Source organism: Syngnathus typhle, linkage group LG2, assembly GCF_033458585.1.
Source record: "Syngnathus typhle isolate RoL2023-S1 ecotype Sweden linkage group LG2, RoL_Styp_1.0, whole genome shotgun sequence".
Taxonomy (NCBI): Eukaryota; Metazoa; Chordata; class Actinopteri; order Syngnathiformes; family Syngnathidae; genus Syngnathus; species Syngnathus typhle.
In genome coordinates, this window is record NC_083739.1 from 9,362,618 (window position 1) to 9,379,960 (window position 17,343).

Here is a 17,343-nt window from a genome sequence, read left to right on the forward strand (position 1 = left end):
TTTTTCCTAAACAATTCTAAACCTTTATTTTTCTAACAAGAGTGAAAAGAAACAAAGGCAACATTAAAATAAAAAGTTTTTACACAAATGATAACAGTGTCTCTCTGCAATAATAATAATAACAACAATAACAAGAAGAATATTGTTTGAAACAGAGAAATAAAGTGAGTTACAGTAAAGATACCTTAACTCTGCAAATGAAGGAAGTGGAACTGAGAGGATGACCGACATCAGCTCTGCTCTGGGGTCAGACAGTGTCCATTTTGGGAAAGTAGCACCAAAAACATGAATGCCTGTTTTAAACACTTCCCAAAACAACGTCACCAGTTCTCCCCGTTGCCAAAACGAGCTTGAGTAGGACTACAAAAATAAAAGTCATCAAGGTTGCGCCGTATGTCCGTGTCGTGGCCTCATGGAATCCAAACGAACCCATATAGCTTATCCGTGGAGCTCGAGATCAGGGGCAGAGGGCTTCCACTTAACACATTGGGGGTAACAAAACATACCAACTTACCTGGGAGACAACTCTAGATAGACCACATAAACTTCTATCACAGGAAGTCCCACATTTTCCAACTGTCTTGGGAGCTGACGGGAGAAACCGATTCCAGGAACGAGGACCTCTTGGGGGACAGAAAGTCGGATTCATGTGGAGGGAGTGTACAAGGTTGAGAAATGACGTTGTGTGGTGGGTGGATGTCCCGCATCTTTCTTTTGTCAGTCTGCTCCCTCAATGTCTTTGGCAGAGCCAACTTCTACCCTTCACAGAATCTGTCAGAAAATACACACAAAAAAAACATCTTAAGTTTGTTCCAAAATGTTGAAGAGGCTGAGTCAAGGATGATTTCAAGATGTACCTCTGGATGAGTGTCGGCGGGCAGCTGAGGGGAGGGGCATGTTTTCTTCGAGTCCGGCACATCCGGCAGGGCCGCTCCGACGCCGTCCGTATTGGCGCCGCTTCCTCTGTGGCTCTTTCGCTTTCTCTTGGAGTCCTTCGTACGACCTCGACTGTTTCGCTGCTGCTCTTCTAGTTCCATCTGTGAGCATCACACATTATATGTACCGAGTTATACATTACGAGTCCCTTTTGGCACGTAGAACAACAACAATCACCCCCTTGGCAAGATATAAATATTTCATACAGAGTGATAGATTGAATTTTTTTTTTTACTATTGAAACAAGGACCAGGAGAGAGAGAATAAAGAAAAAATGCTGGATTTAGGTGTTTTTATTTTAACCTACATTTAAAAAGAGGATGTGAAAAAGTCAAATAGACTGGACAGTGTTTTTTTTCTTTTTTTTTTTTACGTAAAGTAATGCACGTAGGGCTGGGCAATATGGGTGGAAAATGCTACCCAATATTTATTTCAATTTTTGTGGCTCTGTTTAGTGCAATTTTTATAGTGCTAACCTGAATAAGTGTGCATAGTGTTGCCACAGGCGGATCAGAGGCCGCCTGCAGGACTCTGCTTATGGTGTGCGTCTGATCCAGAGAGACCTCCAGCAGATCTCCGTCCAGCTGCAGCCCCTCCAGTCGCTCCCTGGTGGTCGGTGAAAGCTGCACCACCTGACCTTTGAGCTCGGGCAGCAGCGGCAGCAGAGCGCCCACACCTGAGCGAGCAGAGCAAACCAACGTCTTCAACATTGGTCGCCAAGGGGCATCGGCGAGTGGTCTGACTTACCAGTGACGCCGGATTTCTTGCTAATGCCGTTCTCTCGAGTGGTCTGCGGGAAAACAAGCATCTCATCACACAAACCAACAGAAAAGAAACATTTCAAAGCCTATTTACAAAGATCCATACAGGTCTCTTTGAGCCTTATTTTGGGGGTCTGCAAAATAAATCAGAGCGTTATAGCAGTGCTTCTATCTGACTGATGTCATTTAACTCTGAGGTGGTGGTTTAAGATGGTATGCTGTTACTGTGAAGTGATTCAATGTATTACAATACAGTATAACTGTTGCACTACAACCATAATACACTGGCATTTTGCTTGTGGTTCAGGGTGTACCTCAACGCCATTGGATTTCTTTTTAGGGGAATCGTCCGTCAAATCGATGATTCCGTCCTCTCCTTCACCTCCCTCCGAGTCGGATAAAACAATGACTGAGTTGGAGTCGGGCTCTTTCTGCTCACTTTCCTCCTCTTTGTCACAACGGAGGGTTTCTTTGAGTTCTTGCAGCGTCTGAAGGGCCCGCTGAAGCTCAGGGGTCTCCAGTGCCTCCTTGGCACGACCCTGCCATGTTATGGCTCGCTCTGTGAGACACTGCAGCGCCTCGCCCTCGGGCAGGCGCACGGGCAACCGCTGCAAGGCTACCAGTAACGCCAAGATAGTCTCCAGACGGGGGCGGCGCGAGCGCTGGCACCGCGGACACAGAAAACGCGAGTCCCAGTCCCACCAGCAGCGTGGGTTGCCCGGTGGTCCACAAGAGGGCAACAGCGAGGGGAAAGGAACACAGCCACCGTGGAACCAGTCCTTGCAAAGGTGGCAGCGCAACTGAGGTGTGCGCGGCTGACCAGCGCACACGCACACAGTCTGAACAGAGGAGCCGAGGTGGTTCCCATTCTCTTTGACAGAGTTTGCCGAGTCCGTTTCCATGAGGTCATCTGACGTCTCCTTCGCTTCCTTGTCACCCCCTGCGTCACGTCCTAGCTTCGCCATGTTGACTTTTTGGAGCCTCAGTAGTGCCTCTTTCTCCCGGTGCTCCCCTTCTTTGAATGCCATCACCTAGAACAACACGCGAGTTCAGATGGACAGATTGAAGACTCGCACAGCCACAGGTCAATGTTGTGCGGCAAACTCACAATAGCCGCAGGGTCTCTAAGGTCTTGAGCAGAAAGTCCCAGAGTGTTTGTATCAGGGTCGTCCGTGTCCTCCGTTTTGCCATGTCTCCTTTTAGCGCATGGACACAACACCTGCAGACCAAAATTGGGTGTTCTTCACATTCGACAACAGTTACCGTACGTCGGTAAGGAACACTACTCAGGGGGATAAGCAATGAGTACTCGAGCCCTGGGTACTGTGTGCATATTTTGAGAATCTGCCTAAGCCTATTTATCATTGATTGTACCCACTTGCATGGATTTTGGCAACAGAGTGCATGTAACGATTTCATTCGCAGGTACACATGAAATTATAAATATGCTTCAGTATTGGGAAATAAGACACTAGTGTCTACAGTGTACGACTTGGCAGTACCTGGTTAGAGCTCAGTTCAGGTCAAAACCCGAAGGCATATGTTTGTGTGTGAAAGCTCATGCGCATTTTTGTCGTACCATCTTCAACACAGCAATGCCAATTCAAATTCGGAATCCCCGCAAAACCAGTAGCCAACCGTCGGACACTAAAGAAAAGTAGTTCGGCCAACCTGCCGACTCGGTCAACATTTCAATCAAGTTTGCTCTAATGGTGCACCTCGAGCAGGCTGTGCTGACTGCTCTTCTTCAAGAAGGTCTTGGAGGCCTTGTCCCTCCAGGAATGAGCGCTGGCCACCTGAAACTCCAGCTGTCGCAGCTCCTCCATGAAGACGGGCAGGTCCCTTCCAACGGCCACCAGGCCCTCCAGGTCATCCAGGCATGGGTAATGCTCCCCATTCTATGACAAGTTGCCAAAAAGTCTCAGAGAGGATTTTGACAAGACCAAATAACGCTAAACGCATGAAGAGACAATGGTGCAATTTTACCTGGATTTCCTCCAGGTCTGTTACCCAAGCACGCGCACGGCTTAGACAGCCCTGTAAAGCTTGAATGTTAGGCAACTTGACAGGAATAAGCTGGGCCTCATTCACAATCGCCTCCAGTGTTGACAGAGGGTGCTTTTGCCTGGTGGGACAACGGGTGAGTTGAAAACAGGGACAACTGGTTGTGACGTGTTGTCCGCCCCTACTCCTTTGTTGTATTTGCTGCCTACCGTTGTTCTAGACAGATCTGCGCTTTCTCCTCCCAGCGCTCCGCAATCGTGAGTAGCTCCTGCAGTTCTGCCATAGCCGTATCCACAGATGCGCTCTGTGGCACGTTGCAGCCCGCCTCAATTAAATTCCTCAACACTGCCAACGTGACCTCTGGCCTCTCGGCCCCCTCGGTGCCCAAGGTGCGCCTGACTTCTGCCAGCCATCGCCCTAACTCTTGAAGGCCTTGAAGCAGATTACACTCTGGCACTAGGACAGGCAGCTGAGTTCCCTGTTCCAGCAAGGTCTGCAAAAGCTCTGCTGGTGCATTGTTCCGCCTCCAGTCGCGCTCGTTGATCAACTCCTGAGCTCGGCTCTGATAATCACTCACCAGCTGCAGAACCGCCTAAAGGGGAAAAATGTCGCTGGATGAAGCAACCTGGTTGATTTTTTTATTTATTTATTTTAAGTTGTAAGCCAATTATAAAAACCAAAAGGCGAGGTGCCAAAATGTATTTATTATTCGACAACAAATGAATTATCAAATTGATTGCCTCATATTGTAATAATAATAATAATAGTAAGAGATTTTTAGCTAAGGAACCCATTTACAAACCTCTGCTTTTACTTTGTAAAACAATGACCATTCTTTCTTGTGTGCTATTGCTCGACTGTTGCTTAGTTGTTTTCAAGTCACTAATTACAGAATAAAAATAACTGACAATAAATATCATCAAATAATTGAAAAACAAATACACTAATTCAAGTAAAATTGTATTCTGAATGTAATAATGGATTCTACAAATAATCGTGACAGCTCTACGTGGGGTAGTTACCTGCACGTCCTCCAGCTGACGCATCACACAGGGCAGGTTTTGCATAGTCTCGATCAGGAATTTCAGCTCCGCCAAAGTCATTTTTGTGGCACTGAAACACAGCAATGAGTAAATGTTCTGGTATGACTGATTACATGCATGCCGAGTTTCCTTCATCTCACCTGGTGCTTGAGTCAGCAAGGAGTTCAGTGCTCTTCTGTTGGCAGTGCTCTATGTCTTTGAGAACAGTGTTGAGTTTACGAAGAAGTTCATTGTCTGGGAACTTTCTTTCAGCTGCTTCCGTCTTGAGTGTCTCCAAGTAATCAATTCCTGGGATTGAATGAAATAGCACGCATGCATTTTGACTTGATTCTAACTGTTTCTGTAGAAATCCTCGAAAAACAATTGAGTGCTGGCTTCCTACCTATCTTATTTCCATCCTCTTGCTCAAGCGCCTCTTTTACTCTGTTGGCCCATGAATCGAAGGACTCTGAGCGAACTTTTAGGCGGTGTAACATGGCCAACAACTCATCCAGGGTGTATCTGTACCTGCAAAGAGGCACAGCAAAATGGCAATTCTGCAAGTGTGGCCTATGATGAGAAAACAGAATTCTAAATTTCTAAAGCCAATTGTCAAGAGTCCCCAAAGAATAGGTACCTGAGGTATAGTTTGTCAGTGGGGCAGTTGCACAGATCCTGAGTGTGATACAGACACACCAAACTCTCGGGGCAGCTTGAACAAGCTAGTGCTGAGAGGAAACATGTTGTCTTGCATTTGTCACATTGTCGCTCATCATCAGGTAACAGCTCAAAGGCCTCACGCTCCGCTTCAGTGATGCCCTGCATACAGAGGATATTTTTAGAGATTAGTCAGTAGTGCTTGCTGTTGCTTTGCAGGGTCGTCTATAAAATCAAATGGCAGAAAATAAAAGCTTGAAAATAAATGATGCCAGAAAGACATTAATATAATGTCTGGCAACTCTTACCCTTTCCATCAGAGCCTTTCGCAGCTTTCTCTCTTCCTGAACAATAATAAACATTTCCCGGTGTGTTGCAGCAGCAAGATTGAGATCCAGTTTCTCTGGACTGGCTGCCATTTTACAAGTCAGCTCTTCGTGAGAGAAGACGCAATACCGCCGCAGACGTCGATAGTGCTCGATGCAGGAACGACCGGCAGGTAGCTTTAGAACACAAACAAAATAACAGGGTCATCCTGATTGCCAAGTCTCGTGTTTTCAGAACTGCACAGTGTTGGAACTAACGGCGTTACTAATGCCGTTATAGATTTCCAGTAGCGGCTAATCTACTCAATTACTATGTTAATTGTTATGACGCCGTTACCATTACTAGCAGTGATATGTGGGACGTAACTTATGCTGCTTGGGTAACGCAAAAACACTTCTGCATAATGCCACAGTCAGACTGAAAGCGAGCTGAGCATTTCTGGTGGCACCTTTCTACATATAGTCAATGTGGTTCACACGGTCAGGTCCGGTTGGGTGCCGGGCGGCACGTTTGAAGAAAAACGTTTGCGCATAGCTCATTTTGCCGAGGCAACTCATAGTTACCCCAACAAGCAAACACGTGGGGACGCGTGGCGTGGCACTGTATTTCACGTTCAGTCTGAACCTACCATTAGGACACTTACCCAGTCAGCTGTACAGAAGTTGACTGCTTCTGCAAAATTATATCCCTGGTTGAAACCACTGTGGTATGCTCTGGGGAAGGTGATGACAAACTCGCCGGCACACTGGTTGGTCCTGACAACCTGTCAATTCAAAGTATTCCAATCAAAAAAATAAGTCATAAATGGTCACTTTGAGGCAAGAGAACGTGCGCATTGAGACACTGACCGGTACACCGTGAGCCATGAGGATGTTTGGGTTCATGATTGTGACCAACTGGTGCAAGAGGTCAGGCTGGAACTCAAATAACTCTGGAGTCAATTTCTTCATCACCTCCTCTAGTCGCTCAGCAGCTACTGAAGGAACTCCATACCAGGTTTTAGGTTCGCCCCTGAAGATGATCAAGCAGGTCAGCATACAAGATCCAAAATCATATAAAAACTATAAAAAAAATTGCGTGTCCTGTACCAGTGCAGGTAGTTGATGGAGTAGCTCCAGTGATCCTCAATGTGCCAGCAGAAAGCAGAGAATACCATGCCAACGTAAAGCCAGGGCACCTTCATGCCAGAGATATCGCCATTAATGTGGCACAGGAGAGACTGCTCCAGCACGGGCATCACGTTCAAGTTCCAGCCACTGCGGGCGTAGTCCTGACAAGCGCACAGGTTGAACGTCATGAAGCACTTGGGAGTTTGCCTCAGCTTACATAATGTAGCACTACTGTATTCATTGAGTGTGGGTTACTTTTGTGGCTTCTACTTGTATTCCAGACTGTCTGGAGAATAATTGACTCATATTTCACTAGTAAAACTCTAAGGCCTCCAAGACATTCCAAAATATTTAGCCTAACTTGACATTTGACTTCAGATAGACAAAATGCTAGGTATTTGAAGTTGAACTGGAAATGTGACTCTTAAGTTCTAAATGCCTTAAGTTTTGCTTTTCTAAGCAGGAGCCATAGGCAGAGCACTGTAGCATATCACAAGCAAGCTCACCTCCTCCTCTTTTGTCAGAATCCTCTTGCCGTTGTTCATCGGGAAGCCGCTTCCAAACTCTTTGGAGTGGATGTCTGCTCCATACTCTACAGTCACATCCTCTTCGATGCTGCTAACCAACCTCCAGAACTCCCTCTCCACAAGCTCGGTGGGAACCATCTACAAGGGAAGAACACACGGATGACCTCTCTCATGACGGCAGCAGAAACGTGCGAGTGCGCTTACATGGACAGGCATGTTAAAGTAATCGGCTTTGAATGCGTCGGCCATCTCCCCAAAACTCTGCAGACTGTACTCCCGAGTTGCTTGTTCAAAACCAAACGCTTCCGAAGGCTTCTTGCACTCCTGCAAAGAAGCATGTCCATCAGGAAGGAATACGTTTCATCAGTTGGGACACTCACATACAGGACAGAAGCTTTCTTTTTATTTTAAACTACTACAACTTACTTCCGCAACACACTTTGGGCATCGCCAGTTGCTTTTGGGAAGATCAGTGAGCGGTGGCAGCAGACAGAAGGTGTGGTAGTTGTCATCACAACCATCACACAGCAAGAGTTTCTCGTCGTCATCTCCACGACCACACATTCGACACACAAATGAATCCACCTTTGACCGAACAAAGATTTCAGTGTTGAGAGCGAAATGGGCACATTTTAGTTTAAAACGCTCCAAAATCCAAAAAGCACTTGATTGTGCTGGTCTACACAAAAACCACACCTTATTATAAAGGCACACCTTCGGTTTTTGAGAAAATTAAAGACTTAAGTGCGCCTAATGGAGCGGAAAATACGGTACTTACACTTTGCATGTTGTCGAGGTTACGTCGTAGCCTCATGGTCATTTTGGTGCATGGACCATCGGTAAGATGTTGGCGACTGTCTTTGTGAAGATGCTCCTCCAATTCCTCTTTCTTTACTTCGGTCTTCACTTCCGGCTTGACCTCTGCTTTGACCGTGACGGGAGGGATCTGGGGGGTGGCTGAGCACTCTTCAGTCTGTCCGTCCTGTGGAACCGGAGGCTCCCCTTTTGCACAGGTGACCCCAGCAGCAGCAGGTGCTGGGCAGTCCATGACGGTCACAGTTTGAGGCAGTTCATCTGGAAGAAAAGATTCAAAGTAATCCCCGGAACGCATGCAGGACTTACGTCAATGCATCCCCTTACCCTTCTTCCTATATCGGTCCCGTGCCATGAGTCCAAGTCCCATCATCTTGGGCCCGGCGCCATAGATCTGCAGCTTCTTCAACTCTGGGTTCTTCTCTATGTCTTCCTCGGTAGGTTCGGGCTGAAAATAGGTAAGTAGAAGTGCAATCATTATGATCGAATGGACAGACTGCCGCCACTCTCCAAAGCACACAGAGCAAAGCAATGTGACCTAATGCAGACAAAAATCAAGATCACAAGCAGTGCAAAAGGGGTTATTCTAGCTAAGTTAGACATTAAGGAAAGCGTGAAAGTTACGACCCAGCATCAAAATAAGGTACAACCATAAAGGTACAGCACACTAATGATTCACAAAACCACTTTGAATTCATTCAACACGGAAAGATGCCATGTGGCACAAAGGAGGTGCGATCCAATCAATGACGCACTGAGTACATGTAACACCATCTTCCATTTCTAGAACGCAATTCAAAAGCAACAAAGATGCCATTTGATATGTCGCAAAATCATGTTTACACTTGCATCATTTCAACAAATCCGCATCCAGGAAGTAATGACTGAACTTACATTTTTCCACATTATGTTACTTATTCTAAAATGGGATCAATCCAAAATGTTCCCCTCAAAATTCTCATGCGGTCTGAGAATCCTTCTGGGCACTTTGTGCCAGGCATGCTGTCATGTGGATTTGTGTGGCCATTCGACCATACAGGCCTGATTGGTGGACTACTCCTAGAGACAAAATGGTTATGTTTCTGGAAAAGTCTTGCCACAGAGATAAAGGACCAGCTCTAGAAAGAGATGGTGGTTCAAAACTTCTTCCATTCTCCCACTTTGCTCATTGGAAGCTTCAAAGCAGCAAAAAATGTTCTGTGCTTATCTCCAGATGTGTGCCTTGGGCCAATCCTGAGTCTTAAATCTACAGGAAATTTCTTTACCTTTGCGCTTGGTTTGTGCTTTGACATGCACTCGTCTGCTGGACAGAATCTAGACAGGTGTGTGCCTTTCCCAATCATGAAGTTGTGAATACATGAAATGTCTTTTTTTTCCCCCCAAAACGTTTGCACAAATCGATGGAAAAGGTTTAATTGAATACCGTCCAAATATATCACATGTCCAAGCAGTCAACTAATACACCGCTAAACAACACGAATACTCTAATGGACTCAGCAGCACGCAGATAGACAATGGTTTAAAAAGCAATGAGACACACAAATAAACTGATGAAAGGTATTTTGAAATGTGCCAAGAAAAAAAAACAACGTGCAGAAAAACTGGCTATACAACAAATGTGTGCAAATAAAATGAACACCAGCCCTGTTTTTCCTCTTCCTTGTCTGGCTTACAAATATAGGATGATTCAAAAGGCAAGCTTTTATTCTGAACAGACATGATGCTACACCTTTTCTTGCCGTAAAGTTAGCACCAGCAAAATCGCTCGAGAGCCATATGGGAGACATTTTAAGCCTTTTTAAGGCATTTTTAACCCCGACTAAGCACAAGCTGCATGAGCTGTTGTTTTAATCATTGTTGATTGGTTAGCAGGACAGTGCAAAAACTACACAACCATTCAGGTGGTGTATATCGCAAGCAAAGTCAAGTCAAAATTATTTATATTGCACTTAATCACAGAGGCATCTGAATAGAAGACAGGGCTACCAACTCAAACCCCCCAAAACAGCCCTTATACTGAAGTCCTGGAAATTGCAGCACATCCATTGAACTTTGGACATTAATCAATGTGTCAAAGTTTGGGCAGGTAAATCAGGAAAATTACAAGTTCAAATTTGATTCTACTACAGTACAGTATTACAATATCACCGTGCACACCAACATGTCAGAAAGAGCCACCCTTATGTGTGGCATCCCAACTCAAGTGTGAGTTAAATGTGTGTTCATGAAAATGTTTAAGTGGTTAGCGACACTATTTTTGTTAAAAAATGCATGTGGATGCTAGAAATTGTGCAGTGGGAAGCAAAAGAAGAAAAGAGTAGGGGCTGAGGGTGAGCTCATATGCTCAAGAGGCAGTACCGCTGAGATGAGTTGAAAGCCAGTGGTGAGAGGATGAGGGTTGGGATCCTCCGGACCCTGCAAGGGGACACAACAACAGCAACAATAAACTAAGCCAGGAGAAAGAAGAGGGCAGGAGGGACAGTCAGGGAGGAGCTGGAGCCGTGGTGAAAATTTGAATTGTTGAGACTTTTCTCCATCTCTCTTCATTCATCATCATCTCTTATAAGGAATAGTTTTACGATCAATTAATCATTTGGGACCTTGTTTAACTTAATGGCCCAAATTCTCAACAGTAAGGATTTCTGCAGTGCTTCATGAAAGCAGACTTATGTTTAACCAAATGAAGACATTTGCAAACATCTGCTTTGACTTTGTAAATTAATCAACAACATTGTTGCCCATTTTCTTTTTATGTTTTAGATGAAACCAGAAACGGAATCATAATGTTTCTGTATTTTATGCACTGCCAATTTAAAATAATGTCCTGTTTTTGAATGAAGGGAAACATCTATTTTTATCCGATTCATTTATTAAGAAAAAATAATTAACAATTTATTCTTTAAAGCATTGGTTGCACTGCAAGTACACTATATTATAAAAATGTCATTGCCAATAAGTCAAGATGGGCTTGTGGTAAAAATGTTATTTGAATGAAACCTCCTCTAGTACTGCTTAAGTTATCTTAATTAGATACAAATCTCCGTTCATGAAAGTAGTTGAGGGGAAAGCAACCCAGTAATAAGCAAACAGTAACAATGGCAGGTTAAGGCACAGGTGGATTGCAGGATGGCAGCAAAGCAAGCTGGGATGCGCCCTGATTGCACAGTCACATAGTGCAGACACACACACACACACAAGGACAGACAGTTAACACCAACACAGCAGCATAAGGACAAGATGGAAGACTGCCATGTAACTGATGCAATGGAGACCTTCAGGCAGATGACAAAATGAAACTGAACCAATAGAGGCAGGGTGGCTTGCAAGTGAGAGCAATAGGCGGCTGCAGTATTTGTTGTCCACCATCATTGAACAATGATGGCTCATCATCATGGACTGACAAACTTGCCATACGATTTTTTGGAGAAGGGGTCTCCAGAATTCCTTTGATGCAGTGGACCATTAACCAGGACGCAATCAATCGATTATATAGATCTCCATGATTCACGTTTGGTGGTTGCTCTCTTAATACATGTACAATGGTGCCTTGAAATATTAATTTGTGACCACACCCGTAACTTGCATCACAAACAATCTCCCCCCCATTGAACTGAATGGAAACACCATGAGGGGTCCAGCCTCCCACACCAAAAAAACAAACAAAAGATTTTGAGTCAGGAAGAGTGGGGATGGGGTGGGGGTGGGGGCTGTAATTTATTATTACTGTAAGTAACACCGCAGATAAAGCGGTTCAGAAAAAAAATACATGTATGAATTTGCCGGCTCATATCACCAGTATCACAAGGCACCACTGTATAACGCTAATATCTTACAAAGCCTTCAGACCAGTTGTCAGAAAGGTTACAGGACCAGTATTCTTCAAAGCCAAATTAAGTTTGGTTTTTTTCCTCCTCAATGCAGGCTAGGCTAGACAATCAAGCTGTACATCTACAAACTCTGCTGACCGCTAGAGAAAACCTTCCTTGGTGCATGTGCAGTTTGAGTATGCATACCAACTTCAGTGATCCCTGGGTGACCCAAAGGTCATATAACGTGTTGCTGACTTGTAACTGCATGCCTGCTCACGACGTCCTGAGCAACTGACATTTCTTTACCGTGCTGCAGCAACATGACTATTCGCCTGACCTGGCTCAGTGTTGTTTTCTTTTTCCCCAGGCTTTAAGTGGGTCAATCAAGGGGACCTGTTTTGAAGATGTGGACAATATCTAGATGGAAGCGATTATCACGATGCCGAGGAATTCTGGCAGAGAATACTGGGAAGATGTGTTAGACTGTGATAACGGCCAAGGGGACAATTAACAGTTTGGATTTCAAATATATTTTGTGACTCCAGTCCTGCAACCTTTCTGACACACCTCAGACATGACATGAAACTGTCGGTTTCCTTTCCCGAACAAGATCCATGAATAATATAACCAACGTGCGTTTCAGCAGGCGGGGGAAACACACTCAAATTGATGGCATTCCTAGAAACTTAGAAAGTTAGCTTGACAAAAAACAATGACATGTACAGGAAACTATTAAACTGGTGATTAAGAACAATTAGCTGTTTTAGTTCAGGGCAGACTGAGGTCCTGTTCGTTAAAATTGTGTGATGTCATTTTCACGCAAGCACTGTGCTTCTTTGAGAAGTGACTTGTTCCTAACACGATCACGTACAAGTTAGTCATTTTAGAGGCATGAAAATGTAATCCTAAACGTATAGTCAGGCAACTTACTATAGAATGATTATTATGACAACAAAGCGCTTTGTCTTACATCAGGCTGGCAGCGATTCGCTCGGCGCCCGTAACTGCTCATTTTGGATGGCTGCACTGATTGACGCAGGGGGATGGAGTGGGGCTTGTACTCTTTGTCCACATCCTCACCATCATAGTGCTTCGGCTTGCAATGCTGCAAAATCCATCAAAGACAAAACTTGAACATTTTGTTTAATTAGGGAAAAAAAATAGGTCAGCGTAAAAACGTGTTACCGGCAAGCTGGCACCAGAGTGGAACATTTCAAAAGGGTGGACGATCCTCTCATAGTGCGAGCGCAGAAGAGACCCGATGTTCTTGCCTGGGGGGTAGCCCAGCCTTTGAGCCACACGGGCCCAGCGTCGTTCTTTACAGACCAACTCAAAACCGCCTTCATTAGACACAACCTGGAAGACCACGGCAATATGCATGTCCTAATCACAGTTTCAATAAACAGAATTTTCCAATCACATGACCGGATCGGGACAACTCTATAAGGCAAAGAGAATAATGCGTAATTTATCTAGAAATTCAATTCATGTTCACCCTTGAGAGACCGAAAAGATCAAGAATGCGCCTCTCGATGTGCGGAATTTTCAAGGAGGAAGCCTGAATCTCCCAAAACCTGGCAATGCGGTCCAAATAATTAAGCTTCACTCTTGTCTCCGCCTGGGTGGGGGTAAAGGCATGAAGAACAACAACTATGAAAGAAACTTTCAATCACTCAATTCAACTAACAACATCAAGCAGTGTGTATAAATGACTTGCCTCCAGTTCATTAAGCCTCTGGATGCGCGGCGTGAATCGGAACGTATCCAACTCCACTGAAAATGGTGGTTGCCAGTCCTATTGCCAGAATAAGAACACTAGTCAACAATACGGTCTTGAGCCATCCCTATCAAACGGAACTGGCACTTTGTTAAAATAATCGGTCAGTGAAGCACCAAACACTACTCAAAATTAACTTTTTCGTTTATTGCCCACATTTCAGGTAGTGATCCTTTGTGGTAGGAGTTTAATTCCTTCCATGACCTCTCTAGTGGAACGATAACACTCAATTCATCAACAGCACTAATACGAAACATGGCTTAGAACCAAGGCTTGAAAGAAGCAGTTTCACAAATGCACTCGTATGGCAATTCTGCTCTTGCCGAGTCAAAACAAAAAAAAAGCATTGATTTAACGACTTTTCAGATTTTATAGTTGAGTCAAAACTGTGTTTTGCAGTTATATCGCTACATTGCTTTAAGGTGTGACCCGTGCGTACAACAAAAGGCACTGTCGATAGAATATTTTGGAATTTTTAGCCACAAGCGTCCTGGTATAAAACGGGCAATAGAGGTCAAATTCTTTATTCAGTAGCAGCCCGTATGACACTGTTTGGTGTAAAGCAGTTGGGCTACAAAAGAGGGCCTTCGACCACAGCTGTGTCTGTCAGTGCACCACACTGTTGATAATTTGCCAATAACCAAAACAATGCAGCAAAACTGGCTGAGTGGCAGTTATGAGCTAGTGTTTTCAAATAATATTTTTCATAGACTTTGCATTGCATACTGGTGCTTCACTGAGGTCGAGTACCTGGAGGAAACCCACGCAGGCACGGGGAGAACATGCAAACTCCACACGGGAACGTTTATATAAGCGAAACACTGAGTTTTGATTGTGTGTAAAATTTGTTCTAATGCATCCGGATCAATTTGCTGCAACTTCTATTGCCATTTTTAAGTATTGCTTGTAAAACTTAAAATTTTATTTTGAAGGACAGTGAATGTGATTACATCTTATACATGTACAGCTGCATTAAATGGTTGGGAGTACAAAAAAAAAAGAAACATCAGGATTATTTTGACCGATGTTTGAAGGGCCATTATATGTGGAGACAGTATATACTGTATTTACTGGGCCACTCATAAAACCTTGTGGCTGAACCCTGCGCACACCGCGCTAGTGTTAAATGGAGTCCCGCTGCATCTTAGCTTGTCACAATAGAATATTTTTATTATTAATCAATTATTCCATCATTACTCCATCGATTAATCAAATAGGATTATACTTTATTTTGCATTAAGTTCATTACAACACAACTTTTTCTGATTTACTGTTTATGAAACAATTATTGTTGTTAAGCAATATCAAATGAGGGATTGATGCACTCATCAAAACCTAACAACTCAAAGGATTTGGCCAATATCATGATGGACAATTTCTATAAACGGCTAAAACAGTTTCCTTTTAGTTTCACAAATGATCAAATGCTTACTGGTGGCGGTCGAATTTTGCAGATTCCAGACTTCTCCGCAATTGGACGTATTTTGGCGATGTAGCCCAGAGGATCCTTGAACTCCTCCCATGACGGCTCAAAAACTGGACACTCCGGAGGAGCGACAAACTCGTCCCCTTCCATAGCCCTGAAAAAGATCAAACAAAAATCAGTTTACTCCGGAATTTTCTTTTATGCATGCAATGGCCCAAATTGCAAATTAATGTTTTTGTTGTTGTTGTTGTTGTTTTTTAAACAAATTCATTTAGGATTTTAAAAGCAGACAAAGTATAGCAAAAGTAAATTTTTACATTAAAAATGTCTAATTCAAAAGTATTCACCCACAGAATAGTGTAAACATTGGAAAGTTATATTTAAAAAGTAATAAATAGGTTTGGGTCAGCATGACACCTTTCCTGAGCAAGTTTAACTGTCCGCAAAGCATTCCTGTTTTGTGTGTCACCATCCATTGGAAGCTACAATGAAGCAAGTGTGAGCCACATAGCTACAAAGTGCACAACTTTGGAATTTGAAGCGCTTCCATTTCTATCCCTAAACATGAGCAGATTAAAGAGGAAGTGTCTGCATTTTCCCTACCCCAAGTCAAGACAACAACACAAACTCACTTTCTTTGATCAATCAACACAATTCAAAAGTGGAGCGGCGGAAACTTTGCAACAGAAATCTTTCATTAGTTATCATACATAAACACAGGTCCTTATATTTGAAACACTCAATCCCAACATATGTTGTCGAGAAAAGTGACAGTCTTCAGAATGACAATTTCTTATAAATCTTCACACTTGGGGTCAGTACAATTGACTTTAGACTTGAGTCAATTATGTTCGTGCAATCCGTGTTTGTTGAGCCTCAACCTCAACAATGGCGTGTAGGCCATGAACCCAAAACAAGGCCACAAAGGTATCAATTTTCATAGAGCACTTTTTAAAAACGGCTTTGAAACAACGTATAGAAATCGAAGCTTAATCGTCAAAAAGCAGCATCGACGCTAAAATAATACGTTGGCTATCTTGCACCGACTTGTTATCAATGTTGGTGGCAGAAGATCAACTTGGATTTGGCCCCGAAACCACAAGACGATGACCACCCACTCCAGTCAAAACAACCCATAAACATGACTTCTGGTGTTATGCAATTCACTTTATAAGTCCTACTGTCTACATTTTCTTTGATAATCAATTGAATTCAAGTCTATTATTGTTCAAACATTGGTGGTGCCAAACGGAGCTAACATTAGCATTAAGGCCTCCGATCCGATTTTGCCGTCGGACCATCTTGGTTAGCATTACTTAGCTCAAAGATGAGACTAAGCAAACATTGGCAGGCGGGGGCTTCCGTGTGTCCTCACGACAGCGGCCAAGTCAACACAGCGATTGGGCATTATGTAACAAAAGCAGAGTCGCCTCTGGAGCACCATTCACACCACACAGAGTCGGCATATGCGCCTGTCGACTGACCGTAGACACCTCGATGTCCCGAGCTGTGACGGGACCACTAGCCGCTCTCCTTGGTTTCGTTGCGATGACTGCTGGCTGCTCTCGGATGGTGGTTGGCTAACGAATGCCAGCTGTGCTTTGATGCCGTTGGCGAGCTAGCGCTGCTAACGGCTACAAGCAAAGTTGGCCGCTTGCTTCAATTCACCCTAGACGTCCTCCACTCTGACAAAACACATGAAATATGGACGCGAGGCATCCGTTTCATTTTATCTCCGAATCGTTACTGATAACTGTAGTGTGGCTAGCAATCCTTTTCCGGCAAACACCATCACTCACTCCCTTCAGGCTATCCTATCTTTCTTGACGAGTCGCCATCTTGCTTTTTTGCCCCTTTTTGTTTTTTCTCACGGCCGAAGCACAAACGCAAGTCCACTACGTACGCTCTTTGGAAGTAGTGCGCACGTATGCCGATTCACGACGGCGTGTAGGAAAGCAACAACGTCCTGTAGTTACAACCGCCCCTTCGCCGAAAATTGTCTTAAAATAACGTAAAACGACTCACCTTTGAAACAAAGATCATTTCTTTCCACCTATCAACAGAATGATGTATAAAGTGTGTGTTCTTGTACTTTACATTTCGTATGCTTTATTTTGTGAACTGGTCACTCATAGTGCATGTTGATAGACAATACAAATGAATTGACCGAGTTGT

The 17,343-nt window shown here is 44.0% G+C and overlaps 1 protein-coding gene across 2 annotated transcripts; it reads right to left on the bottom strand.

The window, feature by feature from the left end:
• On the bottom strand, positions 1-17,076 carry kdm5c (lysine demethylase 5C). 2 transcript variants are annotated; one of them, XM_061272795.1, is made up of 29 exons: positions 16,653-17,076; positions 15,175-15,322; positions 13,683-13,760; positions 13,461-13,583; positions 13,151-13,321; positions 12,936-13,070; positions 10,515-10,571; positions 8,484-8,604; positions 8,122-8,417; positions 7,770-7,928; positions 7,548-7,667; positions 7,323-7,481; positions 6,796-6,977; positions 6,556-6,718; positions 6,351-6,470; positions 5,689-5,883; positions 5,357-5,542; positions 5,127-5,247; positions 4,885-5,032; positions 4,724-4,814; positions 3,911-4,293; positions 3,684-3,822; positions 3,416-3,595; positions 2,806-2,916; positions 2,012-2,728; positions 1,684-1,726; positions 1,413-1,612; positions 858-1,037; positions 1-771 (listed from the first exon to the last, which is right to left on the bottom strand). In XM_061272795.1, exons 2-29 carry the CDS (start codon positions 15,316-15,318, stop codon positions 763-765), a joined length of 4,731 nt encoding a protein of 1,576 aa, XP_061128779.1. In that variant the 5' UTR covers positions 15,319-15,322; positions 16,653-17,076; the 3' UTR covers positions 1-762. The 2 variants fall into 2 exon arrangements, with proteins under 2 accessions (XP_061128779.1, XP_061128780.1); XM_061272796.1 differs by lacking the exon at positions 10,515-10,571.
• Positions 17,077-17,343: the final 267 nt, after the last annotated feature.